This window comes from Boleophthalmus pectinirostris, unplaced genomic scaffold, assembly GCF_026225935.1.
Source record: "Boleophthalmus pectinirostris isolate CB_2022bp ecotype Guang Dong unplaced genomic scaffold, ASM2622593v1 HiC_scaffold_20, whole genome shotgun sequence".
Taxonomy (NCBI): domain Eukaryota; kingdom Metazoa; phylum Chordata; class Actinopteri; order Gobiiformes; family Gobiidae; genus Boleophthalmus; species Boleophthalmus pectinirostris.
The window spans coordinates 22792040-22811395 of NW_026571153.1; the positions used below are offsets into that span (position 1 = coordinate 22792040).

At 39.1% G+C, this 19356-nt stretch overlaps 1 protein-coding gene across 1 annotated transcript in view; it reads left to right on the forward strand.

Annotated features, from left to right (window-relative positions):
- Positions 1-17329, forward strand: part of ntn5 (netrin 5) — a 32699-nt gene extending 15370 nt beyond the window's left edge. The window contains exons 2-7 of the mRNA XM_020922055.2: positions 2167-3587; positions 4962-5150; positions 8207-8356; positions 13097-13147; positions 14249-14329; positions 14912-17329. Coding sequence (XP_020777714.2) covers positions 2177-3587; positions 4962-5150; positions 8207-8356; positions 13097-13147; positions 14249-14329; positions 14912-15414 — 2385 coding nt within the window. The 5' untranslated portion in view covers positions 2167-2176 and the 3' untranslated portion in view covers positions 15415-17329. The remainder of the gene's footprint in view (positions 1-2166; positions 3588-4961; positions 5151-8206; positions 8357-13096; positions 13148-14248; positions 14330-14911) is intronic.
- Positions 17330-19356: the final 2027 nt, after the last annotated feature.

Here is a 19356-nt window from a genome sequence, read left to right on the forward strand (position 1 = left end):
TTAGTTTAGTAGAGACTGGCAATTACAGAATCCAAATGATTCTAGTGAAAGTCTATGCGGTTTTAAAAACACAGTGGAGCACTTTGTGTATTACCACATGACATCACATAGATCAAACATAGATCAGGAAGTATTTTAATAAGGCCCTTTAAGTATCTGTACATTTGAGAGCAGGTATCTGTACTTTCTACTCCACTACATTTTTGAACTGTACTCAGAAATGAAAGTATTTTTTTTATTATTGTTAGAGACCTGCTCAAAAGACTGGGGATTTATTTTTAACACGTTCATAATTTGAGCAAACAAAAAAATACAAATAAAAACATCTAGTTCGATTCAGTTGTTTCTACTGAACAAAATTCAGCACAAAATCTGTATCAACATTGTCACATTTGAAGCAATATAAGATCTCAAAACCTGCATGAAATACTTACTATTTAAGTACATTTATAAACGGGTACTTTAATAGATTTTTCATGTGATATTTTACTTTTGTTTGAGTATTTATTTCCGCTCTGATATCTGTCCTAAATCTTCAAATGAGTCTTTTCCACCATACTTTCTCATAACCAAACCGCAGTCTTTTGGTTGTGGTGTGTGAGTTGCCTGGAGGAGAAATGGAGCAGTTTACAGAAGGAGACCGTAAACTTGATGAATGCTGTCATGCTCACGGCTCAGGGGCTCAGCTGTCGGCCATGTTTTTGTCAGTTACGACAGCTTCTAGTTTAGTTCTCTTCTTCATAAACACTTATCACACTTAAGGCTTTAGAAAGAGCAAAGGTTCAACAGCTTCAACAATAATTTAGATGGAAGGACAGTTTGTTTTGTAGCGCTGTCTGTGTGAGTGTTGAAATCTGCTAGGGCTGTATCGAGAAAGTATCGATAATCAGATGCTAATCAATACTAAACTAAGAGATTTTCTATTGTTTTATCAATAAATCAATATTTATGTTCTTAAAGGAGAACAGTGTAATCTTTCATAAAATTGCTTGTTTTTATGGATATGTCATTGCTCTGCTTCAAATATTCCACAGTATGACTTTAAACAGCACTACTTTACATTTATTCAATTACAGGTGGTTTTATAGCTCAAAAATATCTAGAAAAACAGCTGTTCTGACTGTGAGCGGGTCACCTGTCCACAGATCTGACCTGTAACTTGGTTTGGTTTAGTCTCCATGAATATAGAAAGGTTTAATGCCATACTGTGAAACATTCACGACAAAACAATAACATCTCCATGAAGAAAAGTATTTGACAGACCATTCACCAAAAAAAGCTACATTATGCACCTTTAACTTTGTTTTATTGGGTTTACTTGTTTACTTTACTCATATACCACTTTTTATCTGTGTTGTTAAGCACTTTGGGGTGGTAGTCTGTTTGTAAATATGTTATTAAATAAATATTGATACTAAAACTAGTATCAAAACTAGATACTCATTTAAGCAAGTATCAATACTAAAAAAGGCACATTCACTGAACAGAAATGTACTTTTCCTGAATAACTTCAGAATGATCTTGAGCTGTATCAGAACAAGTGTAAGAGCACATAGACTAGCATACACTTGTTTCCATGGAGATGTTACTGTTTTGCCAGGATTATTCTGCAGTATAGAAATAAACTTCACAATGGAGACAGGTTAGTGTTCAGATCTATGGAGAAGCAAGCCTGCCTTCATGATTTTGTAAGGTATTTTTGAACTATAAAACACTTGTAATTGAAGAAATACATGAGAGATATGTTTAATGCCATATTGTGGAACATTCCAGGCAAATAAATAACATCTCTATGGAGACAAGCAAGTAGCGGACCCTCCACCTTAGAAGTTACACAGTGCATCTTTAATATTGAAAATAATATTCTATTGTCTAAAGAAAGAGTGTTTTTTGGTATTGAGTTTTATCCTTTTTAGTTTGGTTTTGGTGTATTTTTTTTTTTCTTGAGTTTTTTTTGTATTGAGTATCAAGTCTATTCCTTATTATCGAAATCGAGTTTGAAATTTTAGTATCGTGCCAACACTGAAATCTGGTAGAGTTCAGTGAGGTGAGTGTTTTCAATAAAGAAGCAGGTGCTTTGGCTCAGGTTTCTCTTTGGCGCCAAATTAGAATCATATAAATCACTCACTTTTAATTTATTTTCACTCTGTTCTGTTTCGGTTACAGGCTGGATGACATGATGTACCCGCCCTCCTCCCTACCCCCATCCTCGCCCTCCTCCAACTCTCTTCTCCCTCTCCTCCTTCACCTCCTCTTCTTCTTCTACCCCTCCTCGCTTGTCTCCTCCTCTCCTCCTCACGTGCCCTTGAGCTGGACCTCTTCCCACAACCCCTGCTACCACAGCGACGCCCGCCCTCGCCACTGCCTCTCTGAGTTCATCAACGCGGCGTATGGCGTTCCCGTGGACGCCACTCGCTCCGGACGCAATTTCGACAATAACATCACCTCTCTGACGGATCTGCATAACCCCCATAACCTGACCTGCTGGGTGGCACCGCAAGGCCCAGACGCAAAAGAGTGGGTGCTGACGCTTCCACTAGGGCGGCGCTTTGAGATCACGTACATCAGTTTGCAGTTCTGCCAGCAGGGGGAGCCGTCTGATCCCATTTCTATCTCCATACTAAAATCTATGGACTTTGGGCGTACATGGAGACCTATGCAGCATTACTCCAGTGACTGTCTAACTGATTTCAACCTGCCTTCTCAAACATCTGCTCAAACCAGGCACCAGGAAACAGAGCCCCTTTGCTCGGACCCCAGACCCCTCCAGAAGCAAAGAGGAGGGATGGTTCTGGCTTTTTCCACTTTAGATGGTCGTCCGTCCTCTCCTGACTTTGACTATAGCCCCACTCTCCAAGACTGGGTCACAGCTACAGACATAAGGATTGTCTTTCACAAAGTAACCAGAGAGGAGAAAGGGAGCAGTTTTGAAATTGGCAAAGCCCCGCCCCCTCCGCGGTGGCATGACGTAGACGACAACAGACGGACTGGAGTTTTGACATGGAGACCAGGGTTTAATCAGATGAATGTAGAAAATACGCTGGTGTTTTTCGACACGGATGCAAAAAACTCAGAGGTTCAGCCCAGAAATAAAGAGAAACACGGGAGGAAAGGTCAGGATAAAGAGGGCCATAATGTGACCAGCAAAGAAAACAGAGACCCGTTTGATCTGGATTTGCACACATCACCAAAGCGAGGGAAGGGAAAAGGACGAGGCCGCAAGAAGGACAGCGGCCTTTGCCCCAACAAGGACTGTGATTGGATGGTGGAGGGACGGGGGCGGGGCAACAAGGGACGTGAGCTCAGAAAGAGACGAAACAATAACATCAACAGATCCAGCGTCAGACACCTACAGATGGCTCCACTCTCCACTGAGCCTGTCCGGACCCTGGCCCTGTCTGACCTACAGGTGGGCGGCAGGTGTAAGTGCAACGGCCACGCCTCCAAGTGTCGCCGTGATGACAATGGGCGGGCGGTGTGCGTTTGTGAGCACCATACAGCAGGACCAGATTGTGACGTGTGTGAGGACTTCTACTACGACAGACCATGGCACCGAGCCACGCCCACCAACCCCAACCCCTGTGTTGGTGAGTCCACGGTTTAGAGCTGTAATCTTTTTTAATCTTCTTTGTTGCACATTTTTTCAATGCAAATTTTACACTGAATTTTGATTGTTGAATTTGAGCAAGGGCATAGGTTTGGTCTCAGCTTTGGTGGGGACATTATCACCCCCCCCAAAAAAATAAATAAATAAATAAGTGAGAGGTGATTTCATTTTTAGTTCTCAAAATATACAGTTTGTGTCCATTGCCCTTCTAAGATGATTCTTTAGAGGATAACAGCAATGTAGAAGTTTGTAGCTGATTTTCCTTTGCTTGTTGGAGATATTTGTTAGGTTATGTTCAGACATTTTTCCATGGAATATTGTCAATGGAGTCCAGCTGCTAACAGCGCACGAATAGGGCTCCTTTTGGGAGTTGCACTTGTGGTGACAGTCGCTCTTTTTCTGCAGGGACTAATTATAAGGAAAGTTTAATTGAAGATGAAGCCAAATAAGTTCATTTTGAAAAGTTTTTTCAAAGTTTGGTTTGCAACGTCTTCATGCACTCCTGCTCAAGCCGCTATCTTCAGGTGCTTGGCACTATCCTGCTGTTCCCGGCACCACTAATGACATCACTCTGTTGTAGCCAATGAAATAGCAGCAGGGGTAACCCTGTCGTCATATCACTGAATACATCTGAGAACGTCTAATAAACAAAATGTGAACTTAAATGTGTTAAATTAACACTATTGAGTTTGGAAAAATATCAGAATAAATTTACATTGTTGTTTATTAAAATAAAATGGCAAATATTTGTCTTCCCCAAATATTGGTTGTGACATGTCCCCACCGTCCCTATGCAAACCTACACCCTTGAATTTGAGAGCTTGAAAATATATGTGTATGTCTATATTTAAAAGATTTTCTATTTTGCATTTTCAAACACATTGGAAATTTATACTGAAATTCAGAACAAAAACAATACAAACATGTTTTTTTAGATTTACATTTTTTCTGAAACAGCATTCACAAGATAATGCTTTATTGATACTTTGCAGCTGATGTCATCAACATTCCCTTGGGTGTGATGCTAACTGTAGACTCAGCTCTGTTTGAAGTTCTTCTACACAATTTAGACATAAATCTGGGTTTTGTTTTAACACAAACTGACCATAAAGAACTGACTTAGCTGGAACTACAACAGTTTTTCAGTTAGTCACTCTCATCTTTTTTGTTGAAAATTAAACACCTAAACAGGATCTTGAATGCCCGGATTGATCAGAGGCTCCTGAAAATGTGTTGTCCAGACAATCTTAATTTTTTTACAGAAACATCCCGGCATAGACATACTTGCAGAACACCTCTAGCATGACGTCACTGCAAAGTATCAATATTGTTTTGTTTGTTTCTCCTCTTTCAGCGTGTGAGTGTAACGGTCACTCAAACAAATGTCGCTTCAGTATGGAGGTGTTCCAGCAGTCGGGGAGGAAGAGTGGAGGAGTCTGTCAGAAGTGCAGGCACCACACAGCCGGGCGCCACTGCCAGTACTGCCAGAACGGGTACACACGGGACCACACCAAACCCCTCACCCACCGCAGGGTCTGCCAGCGTAAGTCTGCTGCTACAGATGGGGTTTCACATTTTGGGGGATTGTACAAACATCTCCAAAACTCAAAATCCTCTCCACCTTGTAATGTCATGCAGCTGCAGTTTTCAAGTTAAAACAGAACAGTTACACAGGGCACCTTTAACAACTACCTTTTACCTTTAAGTAGAGATTGCCATTTTCAGAGCTGGAATTATCCAAATGATTCTAGTGAAGATGTATGGAGTTTAGAAACACAATGGAGCTTTTTCTGTATTACCACATGACATCACAAAGTGGAACAAAGTGAAGAAACAAACGTGGAACAAAAGTGGAAGTGTTTTCTGTTTGAGAGAAGAACTCAGCCTAAACTATATGCAGGGTTTGTGTGATAAACATGTGTGAATGAAATATTAGGAAACATTATAACATAGATCATAAAACTGTGCAATGTGAGCCCTTTAAATGGCAACTATAAAGGAAGTCTCTTGAGTCTGGAGGTAAATTATGATGAGGGGCTTTCAGAGTGCTGCCCTCAAACTGTCCTCGTGTTTAAAGCGGGCGTCAGTTGGAGCAGACAGTTATTTATGCGCCGAACATCAGAATGTACACAGCGAGTACACAAGTCCCGCTGGGCTGACACCTGTAGCCCGTCGTTACCACAGTTTGGCGTCTACCGTGACCCTTGACCTTTGTCCTAAGTGACTGTGTGACACTGAGGCATGCTGGGAGTCTGGGAGCTGGGCCTAATATATCCTCACTTAATGGGCCTCCCCTGACACATGTGCGAAGATGACAAAGTAAAGCTAATACAGGATTTTGATCGATTTTATACTTTATACTTGAATGCACACCGAACTGCCCCGGGGCTTTTATTCACGGGGTATGTTGAGCAGAGCGTCCCTTTAAGAGGTAGTAGATCATGGCCGCTGTCGGCGTGTTTGGACTGGAGTTTGAGATTTGTTTAAAGTTTACAGGAGTGTGAACAGAGCTGCTGAAGAGGCCCTTCCTCTCAATCTGTCTAGTTTCATTGGGGCTGGCACAGTTAAAGCTCTGATAAACCAAAGGATTCTTGGTACAAACACTGGAGGCAGGGATCATTACAAGGTCTGTGGGTTTTTTTATAGGAACGGTGCTGTTTTTTACCATTGGGCTTTCCAATTTCTGTTTATGTACAAATCATAACAAACATACAAACCAAGGGCCCATATTACACTCTTTTCTGATCTATGTTCTATGTTCTTCTCCTACATATTTAGGCTGAGTTCATCTCTCAAACAGAAGTCACTCTGTTCCACCATGTGATGTCATGAGATGATACAGGAAGTTCTCCACTGTGTTTTTAAACTCCATAAACCTTCACTAGAATTCACCCTGGAATTGCCAATCTCTACTGAACAAAAGCTTAAAAGTACAGCTTCATGACATCACAAGGTGGAACAGAACATTTGAACTGAGCTGTAGACAGACTAATAAGAAAGGGTGACTCAAGTTGTGTGTGTATGTCTTTGATGAGATAACATCATTATAACATGGCTTAAAGCTCACAAGAGTCGATTTTGCATAATAGGACTTTAAATACTTGATCGATTAAGGCATTGTGGCCCACTTTATTTGTCTCATCAGGGGATTAATAAAGTACACTTTCATTGTACCTGAAGTGTGGGCTGGTGACTGTTCTACCATTGTGTGCTGGGGCATTGCCTTTTAGATCTTTTCTTGTTTGGATAATTGTCCAAAATAGCCCCCCTCAGGTCATGTTTACCCTCTTAATGAGTCCTAAATGCCTTCTGTATCCTGTGTCGTTCAAGGTCTGTTCAAGGACTTTACTCTGCAAATACTTCAGTGTGAGCGACTGCACCTGTGTCCTTTTCACACCGAGGAACACCAAGAGTTTAAAGGGCCCATATCACTCTATTCTCTGATCTGTGTTATAATGTTGTTTCCTCATCACAAACAAACCAGGAGTTGTTTGTTTCATTCACACGTTTAACACAAATAAAATTGCATATTTAGGCTTTTGAGTTCTTCTCTCAAACTGTAAAACACTCTTTTCCACCTTGTTATGTCATGTGGTAATACAAGAAGTGCTCCATCACTAGAATCATTTTGATTGCTAATCTCTATTTAACGTAAAAGACCACAACATGACATCACAAGGTGGAACAGCTTTGGAGATGTAGACAGTAATAATGCAGGGTTACTCAAACATGTGTGAATGGAACAAAACACAACTCCAAGTATGTCTTTGATGAAATAACAACATTATAGCATGGTTTGAAGTTCCAGATTGCATAATACTTTTAAATGTTTGTAATCTCATTTGTTCAGTTCAGTTAAGGTAATACAAAAACTTACACCTTTGAAGGAAAATATTTTAATCTCAACCACATTTGCACTGCAGCCGGTACAGCTGTCTCAAATAAACTTCAACAGCAATAAAATAGTTCTGCACTTGCACACAGCTGAATGCTCCAAACTGCAGATTTAATTCACTGTGGGCATATGGCAAAATGAAACTGCTTTGTTTTTAATTCTGTGCATATTATCACAAAATGGATCAAATCAACTTGACTTACTAAACCTTTAAAGCCAAAGTTTGGCTACCAGCCAAGTATTTTCGTCAGGGCTTTGTGCTGTGACAGTGGCTCCCACTGATGTAGCAGTGACTGTGGAAGAGAACCACCTGTGGTTTAGCCTCCAGCAGTAGGCTAACACCTGTTAGCTCCATCGCTACATCAGGGAGAACTGCAGAATCCTTCATCCAAAGACCACTTTGTAGCACTCCTCCACATTCGACTCCTCTGAAGCAGAGCCAAGTGTCCCACTCACAGCGTCTGGGAGCGCATTTGGAACATCTCTCCGAAGTGGTTCAGACACCCAGGATCATGGCAATTAGGAAACACTCACTGTCACACAAAGCTTTGAAGAAGCTACTTGGCTGATAGCGAAACATTGGCTGCAAAGGTTTAGTAAGTCCAGTTAATTAATTTTGTGATCATATTTTTTACTGGACGTCTCAAGAATTGCTTCAGTTAATTCTGTGCATAGAAAGACTAAAACCCTGTGTTGTGTCTCAGCGTGCCAGTGCCATCCTCTGGGCGCCGTGGGCAGGTGGTGTAATCAGACTTCGGGGCAGTGTCTTTGTCGAGAGGGCGTGGCCGGGCTCAGGTGTAACCGCTGTGCCCCTGGATACAAACAGGGCAAGTCCCCCCTGAGACCCTGTGTCAGTGAGTACAAACAATCACACTCACAAACACAATCAGACATTTATAAATCAATAATAATTCTGAATTGAGTATTTACCACTGAATTATAAGATGCCTTAGTTTTGAGGAGCAGCTTTGGTTTAGTTCACACATAGTCAGTGTCCATAATCTATCATTAAAGGTGCACTGCGTAACTTTTCAGGTATAAGATGCATTTATTCAATTATGGGTGATTTGATTGCTGAAAAATACCTTTAAAAAACCTGCATTCTTACTGTGAGCGGGGTCTCCTCTTCACAGATCTCAACTGTAAATTGACCTGGTGACGTCTCCTGCTTGTTCCTGTGGAGATGGAAAAGTTTAATGCCATACTTTGGAATATTGGAGCTAAAGCAATAACATATCCATGGAGACAAATAAAAGGAGTGTCCTCTACCAGAAAAGTTACACAGTGCACCTTTAAATCCTGAACTTATTCATAATGGTACCGGCCGATGTTTGAGCAGGCTATATCCTTACACTTGTTCTGGCATTTGTTTCTTGTTTGGATTTCAGCACTGGATTATTAAAGTAGTCCTTATGTCAACAGCCCCAGCAATCACCTTCCAGTCATTACAGCATAGAACAGCCTGTATTAATCTGTGTTTTAATGAAGCATAACTGACCTCATGTGACCTCTCTAGATTCATATTCAATGGTGGAGGTCTAAAAGTCTTACTCACTCATAATAATTGATTTGGACAAGTGCATGTTTTCCAGGCCAAATGTGCTTGTAAATTCTCACCACAGATGTTGAAATACACAAGAAAAATACAGCTCCATCAGTTTCAGATCAACCATTATTGTCACATCATATTTATGCATGGGTTAATACTAGGAATGCACTGATCTGATAAAATTAGACAGATCAATATCAGCTTCCAAATATCCTGGGTGGACATATACACTGATGTGATATAAGACTATTTCCTGATTGTAGTTGGCCCAGAAAGTCTCATAATGTTTGAACTTTTATTTATTCATAGTTGTTCTGTGGTTACTTGAGGGATAAATGACAGCTATATACATGAAACATTTGGATCACTTTTGTCTTGTTTTATTTTTGTTTAAAGGTGCATTATGCAGCTTTTCTGGTGGAGGGTCCGTCAAATTATTTTCTCCGTGGAGATGTTATTGCTTTGTTTGGAAAGTTTCACATTATGGTATTGAACCTTTCTATCTTCTTGAAGACCAAACCAGTTTTTGTAGGCATTTTTGAGCAATAAAACCACCTGTAACTGAATTCATGCAAAGTTGAGCTGTTTAATATCATACTACATTCAAAGCAGAGCAGTGACATATACATAGAAAACGGACCCCCCAACAAAAAAGTTACATAGTGTACCTTTAAAGCAGGGATACTCATTGCGTGGCTCATGAGCAACATGCGGCTCGCCAAGCTTTAATTGGTGGCTTGCAAATTTATACCAAAAATAGTAATACAGCCAATATATTTTTTCAAATGTGCCAGATAAACATATAGTGAACATTGCAACACAAACATCTGCATTACACCAAGTATAAATCAAGGCTTAATTAATGGTGTTTCCTAAAGGGGGCTCCGTGACACCAGAAACCAGTGACAGTGCATGTATAAATGATGTATAAACGACCCGTACCTGTACCCATTTTAAAAGGTAGTCCATGCTCTTGATTAACATCATCTAAACAAAGTGATCAACATAAATAAAGTGAGTGAAATAACTGTTAAATAAAGAGCTGCGCTAAACCTGCACATGTGTGATCTCTGAAAACATGAACCATCTCCAACACGATATAACACACAGAACAAACTCAGCATGAAAAGCATATCCCTTTGTCACAGAGAGAACACACATATATTCTACTGAGTTGTGTCCTTTAGTCCGACAGAATCTGAACCGCATCAGCACACAAGGAAAGATGTTTTTTTCAGGCTTACAGTTTATGCAAATTAGCCATGCAGTTTTAAGATTTGTTTCTGTAAAACATAAACAAATGTGTCAAAACTGCATTAAACACATTATAATGTCAAACAGGATGATGTGGCTCTGTAGTGGTTATGGTTTATATGTTGTAAAGGTTGAGTTTATTTATGTAGATTAATAATAGTAATAATGCATGCATGCCAGCTTCTGCTCATCCCAGTATAAGGTAAGTATGGTTTTAATTGAAAATGTATTGGCTGTTTCTTTTTTGGAGGATGTTCAATTTATAGGTAGAAATGCACATTTGCAAAGGTGACTTGGTATGCTGGCGTATGTTGGCTCTCCTCTTGATTTTGCTCTTCCAAAGTGGCTCTTGTGAAAGCAGTATCACTGCTTTAAAGGAAATAAATGCTGTGTTCAGTCTCTGTACTGGTATCGATTAATATCAGTTATAGGCAGATATTTGAGGCTGTAGTGTCCAAGTCAGTATCAAAAGTGGAAAAAGCTGGATCGGTGCATCCCTAGTTAATGCAGTGCGCAAGAATCTAATCACAAAAGGGCAAAAGGGCCAAGAGCATCCACTCTCAATAGATAAAAGATGCTTCTCTTTCATGAAACTGGAGAAAATAAGGCACTGTCTCAAAGGCTCTGGCTCTAAACTTACTGAAGTCTGGTTCTCTTTTTAGATCATGTCATGCCTTTGACACTGGAGGTGACCCAATCCAATCCAACTTTATTTCAGTCAGCAGAATTATGTTCCAGACAAAAGGATCTAATAGAAACAATAGATAAAAGAATAATAATACCATTAATGAATAAAAAGAATTAAAAAACAATAAATAAAAGCAGTACTAAATATAAAAACAATAAATATGTTTTGACTGTATGTTTTTGCGCAATTTTCTCTTTTTTTAAGGTGTGTACATTGTAAGATGGATATTACACCTCTTTATGTAAAGTGTCTTTTATATTTTGAAAAATTCTAAATAAATCATACATAAAAAAGGGTCAACAGTCACCTATAGACCTGGCGCTGTCTCTGCTGAAATCATGTGACCTCAGGAGTTCTGCACACCTGTTGTCCAGCTCAAACTCCCTCCTCAAACCCAGGTCCAGACTCATAACTCTTCCAGTGAAAGGAGCAAGTGAAAGACATCCTTGTTTGTTTTTACTGCCAGACCATCTCAGTCTAAGTTTAGCATCTCCACCCCCCCGAAAAACCCCCTGCTCATCGCACCTCTGATCAAACGCACCCAAAAGCAGAAAGCAGAGCAGAGTCCTTAGCAGCACATGCGTTTATCATTCTGATTTAATCAGTCCATTCTGTTTGAGTATTTGGGATGAAGAATAAAGAAATCCTTGCATATTTAGTGAAAGAAACAGAGGTAGAAGAAGGACTCAATTTTGGTACTTAAGTAAAAGTACAGCTGCAAAGAAATACTGAAGTAAAAGTATCACATGAAAAAAATCTACAGGCATTAAAGTATCTGTTTAAAGAGTAAAAAGTAAAAGTATTTAGCGCATATTTGGAGATCTAACAAAAAAAACTTTAAATGAATCGATTTTAATAGATTTGTGCTGAACTGTTTTCAACAGAAATAGCTGAATTTGTTTTGTTTTTGTTTGTTCTAGCCATTTTTATTTGTTTATTTTTGTTTGTTCAAATAATAAACCCTCAACTTTTTCAGCAGGTCTCAAACTATAATAAAAAACTTTTACTTTTCAGTCCAGTTCAAAAATGAAGTGGAGTAGAAGGCACAGATACCTGCTCTAAAATGTGGTGAAGCAAAAGTAAAAAGTATACACAAGTGTAAAATGTACTTAAGTAAAGTACAGATAGGTAAAATTTGGCATTTAGCGCAGTATTTCCACCACTGTTTAAATAAAAGGGTCATTATTTACCCCTGAAAGCAAAAATGCTTATAACATTATTGAGAAACAAGCCTGATAATGTCTTGGGGAGATGGCCTGTTTTGTGTTATAATTAAAACTCTACATCATCATTATCATCATATCTATTTTCTGACCGATGTGATAATGTTGTTTCCTCATCACAAACATACCTGGAGCTGTCCTCTGTTTCATTCACAACATTACAGCATGAGGTTACAACATTACAACAATGGGGAAATATAGGACCTTTAATTTAGAACACAGCAGAGCCAATTCAGGTTAGCAAAAAATACAATGTGAAAAAAATGATTAAAAGCTAAAGGGTACAGTTTACCTAGGACCCAATGCAAGTAGCGGCCCCTCACAAAATCTTCTAATATGTATTTTTCATTAGATATGTAGTGTGGGCCTATCAATTATATGAAGCAAGATATATGGAATGTATATAGCAATGAAAAAGTATCTGCAGTGCAGCTTCCTGTGCTTTGAAGCAGTCAGCTGGGGCCAGTGTAGAGTGTCAGGTCCCATTTTATCAGTGTGGACAGAAACAGGGACCGATCTGAGCTGGTTATATACGACAATGTCACACACACACTTTTACAAGACGCCTGGATAATGTATGTTTAAACCTCTGTGTTCATTTTACGCTCTCAGAATGAAACTTTACTAGCTCCTGTGTAATGTTGTAGATAAAACCATTCACCATGTTCAGCCTGGAGTTATTATAGAAAAGAAAAGTTTGTTAACAGTGAGAATTTCAGAGCCATAAAAGGGCCACACACACAGAGAAGTTTAGATGAACTTCTACACACAGACATGCCGCACGCTCCTCCATGAAGCTCTGAGCCATAGCACGGATGACAGGGGCAACAGCCTGCCGTCACCTGCCGTCACCTGTCTCACAGTGTCTTTGTCTCTGCAGGGGTCCTGGAGGTCGCCCCCACGCCCATGTACCAGTCCCAGTACAGCATAGGTAAGACAAATAAAATACAAAATAAAAAATTGGAGATGCCTTTTGGTGGAAGAACAAAGATTATACATCATTATCAAAATTTGCAAAAACAATTCCACAAATAGAGAAAAAATATATATTTATATTTGTAAAAAATATATATATAATAATAGTAAAAAACTAAATTAAGGGAAATTTAGAAATTTTAAGGTGCATTATGTAACTTCTGTTGTGGAGAGTCCGCTATTTTCTTGTCTCCATGGAGATGTCATTTCTTTCCATGGAATGTTCCACTCTCCAGCAGAAAGGTTCCACATTGCACCTTTAAGAGACATTTTTAAGAGACATTTTCGAGTCCAAACTAAGTGAGTTATGCACCCAGTTCAGACTTGAAATCAGGTTAAACTATTTTAAACTCTCTTCTGACTGACGTGAAATGTTAAAGGTGCATTGTGTAACTTTTCTGGTGGATAGTCCATCAAATACTTTTGTGTTATTGTTATGTTATTGCTTTATCTGGAATGTTTCACAGTATGCTGTGAACATTTCTATCTTCATGGAGACCAAACCAGGCAAAGTTACAGGTCAGATCTGTGGAGAGGCAATCCCACTCGGGTTCAGAATGCTGTTTTCTAGATATTTTTATGCTATAAAGCCACCTGTAACTGAATAAATGTAAGACAGAGCGGTTTAATGTCATACTGCGGAACATTCCAGGCAGTGCAATGACATAACCATAGAAACAAGCAGGTGGCGGACCCCCAAAGAAAAAGTTACACAGTGCAGCTTTAAGATAATCTAGCTGCTACTTGAACATGTAGTCTTGTTTTGATTTGGACCTGGACCTATGCGTTACAGCTCCGATATCATAACAGACACTTACTTATGTACTTCTTGCATGATTAGTAATGCGCTGTCACAGTAGTAGCAGCTAACCACTCCCTCCTAGTGGCAGTTGTAGGAATGTCACACCTGCTCCACTCGGGGTCATCTGTTAGTCACAGGATACAGTGATGACAAATACAAGCGGCCATATTGTAATTAGGGGCAAAGACATGTGATGATATGAATCCAGTCTCTCATTTACTACATTCTCTCTCTCTCTCTATTCGTGTGTTACAGCTGAAGAGTGCGTGTCATACTGCCAGCCTGCCCAACATAAAGTCCGAATGAATCTGGAAACCTATTGTCTCAAGGATTATGGTATGTGTCAGTTATTTATAAACCTCTGTTTAAAGCGCTGGTAGACCTTTCATGATAATTACTTTATCGACATATCTTTCAGTATATGAAAGCTGGAAGCATATATTTTAGAGTTAAATGTTTATAGTTTGTACAGTTTCTTTGCAAAATGTGATATGTGATGTGAAAATGTCATAATTGGTATATATAAGTAATATAATGTGATATTATTTCATGTGATGGTTGAACTGTAGAAGGTAGAATAAATAATAGAGATGCACCGTTACGGTTTTTACAGGTTCACTACCGATTCCAATAATACAGCTTCAAGTATCAATGCCCGATATTAGCAATACCAATACAGGAACTAATAATGGCATTTTTCCCCCTTTACACTATAATGTGTTGTGTAGCTCTTATTTATACCTTATTTATTTTATTTAAGTAACTACAACACAATTTGCAGAAATAAAAATTCTAATATTGTGATTTTCTGGGCCTATTATGATTAGTAAACAGTCAGATTATGTACATTTTTATGTTTAAGCAGAGACGTCATAATCTGTTTAACTCTCTTTTGTGTTTTTTGGGGGGGGTTTGCAGTTCTGAAGGTGCATGTGAAGGGGATGGAGCGCTCTGGACCCTGGTGGCAGTTCTTCATCTCTGTACAGACGGTATTTCGCGCAGGGTCTACCTCTCGCGTGCGCAGGGGCTCCCAATCTCTGTGGGTCCCGGATCGAGACTTGAGCTGCGGTTGCCCCGGGCTTCACGTGGGACGGACGTTTCTCTTGATCGGGGCGGAGGAGGGGGAGAGGGGCTGGGGGCCTGAAGAGAGGAGGCTGGTGGCGGATCGTTCCACTCTGGCTCTGCAATGGAGAGAGCACTGGAGCCCCAAACTCAGAGGCTTCAGGGGCCAGGACAAGAGGGGGCGCTGTCCTCCCAAATCGGCCATTGGTCAGCCCCATATTGAGCAAAGAAAGGCAGAGTATATCCCCCCTCACCTGCTCACGGACTCACAGACTGAAACAGACGTCAAACAGAGCTCTACACAGATGCCCATCCCCTCCTCGCATACGCTGGTCTGCTCCACAAAAGCGCCCTCATAGCACTAACCCATAATACTTTGCTCCTCACACACTCAGAGGGCACGTCTCATTTCTCTATCCTCGCTTCCCTCTCCTTCATTCCTCTCCTTGATCCTTCGTTTGTCAGCTGTCAATCAAATGTTACATACTAAGTGGTATCCAACATAAAACCACGGAATGAAGGCGTAAACATGAGGGAGGCGTCAGGAGGCAGATGTCAGATAAAATTATCAAACTTTATTGGTCTAAGTGAGGAGTTTATGGCTCATTTCTCTTTGGTCGCTTCCTTCTCCTTGATTGCTCTCCTTGATTCTGCAAGAAATGGGTGAGGAATTCGCACCCACAGAGGAGACACAGCAAGGAGAGAGGAGCAGAGGAGAGAGGAGACAGTCTTTCCACAGGCGCTGGTTCTGACCAAAATAACCCTTTAGGGAGGACTATACTGAGGCTTATTTAATATTATTATTTCAGGACTTTTATATCAAAGTCAGACCGGCATCGTTGCTTTCAGATGAAGATGTTTGAACGTACTGTACGTTTTCATTAGTTTTAATATAAAATTTTGAATTGTTCAAATCAGACATCATTTGGTGCTGTTCCTTTAAATTATTGTAAAAGTACAAACTCAAAAACAGTTTTATTATTTGATGTGATGTCTGCTTCCTGATCCTTCCTCATGTTTACTCTTTGGTTTCCTTTCCTTGTCTCCTTGGAGCTTTGGGACACCACTTAATATGGTGTATTTGATTGACAGCTGAAAAATAGAGGATGGAGGAAAGGAATGAAGGAGAAGAAGTGAGGAAAGAGAAATGAGCTGTGGCCCAAGACAATGGAGCAGCAGAGTAAACACATGACCTGAATGTGATGAAACATGCCTTTATTTCTAAGGTGCAATAACAGATTTTGCAGCAATGCAAAATCAACCTATAGATTTGTTTTTAATATTTGTCCAGAACAAAATATATAATTTAAACTGTAAAATTATATTACTATAAAGTAAATCATAATTATAAATTCATTAGAATGCTATAATGTTGTACTTCCTCAAAAACATACCTGGAGATGTGCTTTGTTTCATTCACACACATTTGAGAAACTCTTTATTAGTCTGTCTTCATCTCCAAAGCTCTAAATGCTCTGCTGCACCTTGTGATGTCATGAAGTGGTACTTTTCAAGTTAACAGCTACATTTGATCTTTTGTCCAGTAGAAATTGTCAATTCCAAGGCTGAAATCATCCAGATGATTCTGGTGAAGGTATATGGAGTTTAAAAATACAGTGGAGCACTTCCTGTATTACCACATGACATCACAAGATGGAACAGAGTTTTCTGTTTAAGAGAAGAACTCAGCCTAAATATGCAGCATTTGTGTGTTAAACATGTGTGAATGAAACAAAACACAACTCCAGGTATGTTTGTGATGAGGAAATAACATTATAATCGATCAGAAAATAATGTAATAGGGCCCCTTTAAACAAACAGATTAGTTGTGCCAAATAATATTATAATATATGAACTTTTTGATGCTCCACCTAATGTTATTTGTGTAAACTGATCTCCACAGACAGTAGGGCCTGGCTGTCTGAGCGGTTAAGAATTCTCCGATACAGATCTAAAAAGCTCCAGTCCAAGCTCTGTTTCCATTTGTCCGAAGTGCCGTCACTGCCCAGGGGAACCCGGGCAGCATTAAACCAGATGCCCCGCTCCTATGTGTGCAGCGGCCATTTTGTTTGGGTCTTTGCGCAGACTGTGATTGGCTGAGCGGAAACCTGAGAGTGAAAATAAAGAGGGGAAAATAGAGCTGGTGACGGATGGGGCTCTCATGAGACTGGACATCGTTTGCTCAGGATCTGTGTTTCTATCCACACAAAGGACTAGATGACCTACAGAGACTTTATACTATATTTGTTTATAATGGTTTTGTGATCTATTTATTTTTTAATAAAACATTTAAATATCTGTATTTTGTGACCCAGATGGATACTGTGTACATGATTCAAAAATTATATTAGTGTGTGATATAGAAAGGATGTTATTGTAAACCTCTTTAAAACATATTAAACATAAAAAACAATAAGTCACATGTAGGTAACAATGAGGTTTAGGGTTTACATTAGTGTTATCACAATAATATCTGATATATAACTTGAAAATAACAATAATATTAAAATTACATTAACATTTCCACCTTCTTCTCATGTTTCATTTGATAAACAAAGGTGGTAGAGTAGTTAAAATTTGTACTCAAGTAAGAGTAATGTTACTTCAAATAATATTATTCAAGTAGAAGTACATAGTGGTAAAAGTAAAAAAGTATTTGGGAAAAGTACTAAAGTAACTTAGGAGTGACTGTCAAGAAGTAACATCTGATTTATGCTTTGAAGTTAATATAATTTCTATGACTAAACATTACATAATGCACAAAATCTGGTATTTTCAAAGGACAGCCAGGTCCATATTAGGAATAGGAATTGATTTAAGGAGAAAATAGCTAAATAAAAACACCAGGATGACGTAGAGTGGGTTAATATGAACATTTTAAGACAAAATGCTCACTTCCTATTTGGAACGTGGCGGTTTGTGGGTTAGCTATGTCCATTTATATTTACAGTCTCTGGATCAGTCTCCAGAAAATGAATGGAAGTCAATGTAATGTTCCCATTGTGTGTGTGGGTGTACGAGTGCGTGTTATATATGTGTTTGTGTTGATGTGTATGTGTGTGTCTCTGTCTGTGTGTGCGTGTGTGTGTGTGAGAATGTGTGTGAGGCACTAGCTCCGTCATATCCCAAGCACCTGCCGGCTGTCACAGGAAGCACCTGTCAGCAGCCGTCTCCTCTGCTCCGCTCCTGTCGACATGCAGGTCTGATCCTCAAACTTACACACACACCAACAGACAACTTAAGTCCACCGCACACTGGGAGGGGGGGGCCTGTCTGCAGATGTGGAGCCGTTAACCCACAAAAGCTGTAGAGGAGTGTTGTCACATGCTAAAATTTCAAACTCCATTTCTGTACTAATAAACTCGATACTCAATACTGATTCTGAAACCATGATGAAAATTAAAAAACACTCAATACAAACAAAACAATGTAAATCAATTTCCAACATTAAATCATAGTCATCAGAGTATCTAGTTTCAATAATAGCTTTAGTCTCATTTACTATCTCTTATTTTCAATACTTTCGACTGTACTGTGGAGCCAAATTTTCATGTATACAGTATACAGACAGAGACTTGTAGCTTTTATGGTTTGGCATTATGTTTACAACCTGCCGTGGGAGGTTTTACGAGAGGTGAGTTCACAGTCAAAGTTCAACAAGAAATGTATCCAAGCTTAAAATTTTTCAATTAAAAATACTCTTTTCAAACTACATAAGATAATATTACTCAAGAAAAAGTATAAAGTAATGGTTCAAGAAAAAAGTATTTGGCAAATTGAAGAGTGACAGTTGGGACATGAGATCTGATTTACGATTTGAAGTTAATGTAATTTGAAAGAGTAAACATAAAACAAAGCACAAAAACAGGTGCATATTTCAAAGGTTATACACACAGCTACATCATATCTGAAGGAGCAGAGGAGGAAACACACATTTTCATATTATTTCATTTTTAGAGCAGGTATCTGTACTTTCTACTCCACTACATTTTAAACAAGACTGAAAGTAAAAGGCAGACAAAAACTCTTGATTCAATTGTTTTTGTTGAAAAAAATCTGCATAATTCTTTATCAAAATCACTACATTTGAAGCTTAAGCAGATCTCAAAATCTGCACAAAATACACGTACTCTTTATTCTTTAAGTATGTTTTTAAACAAGTTTACTTACTTTTATACTTTTACTTAAATTTATTTTTTCCATGACATGTATCTGTCAAACAAAATCAAAAACCTCTTCCACCACTGGAGTACTGTTACTGTTACACAAACAAGTATAGAGTTTTCCTCCAAATTTTCATT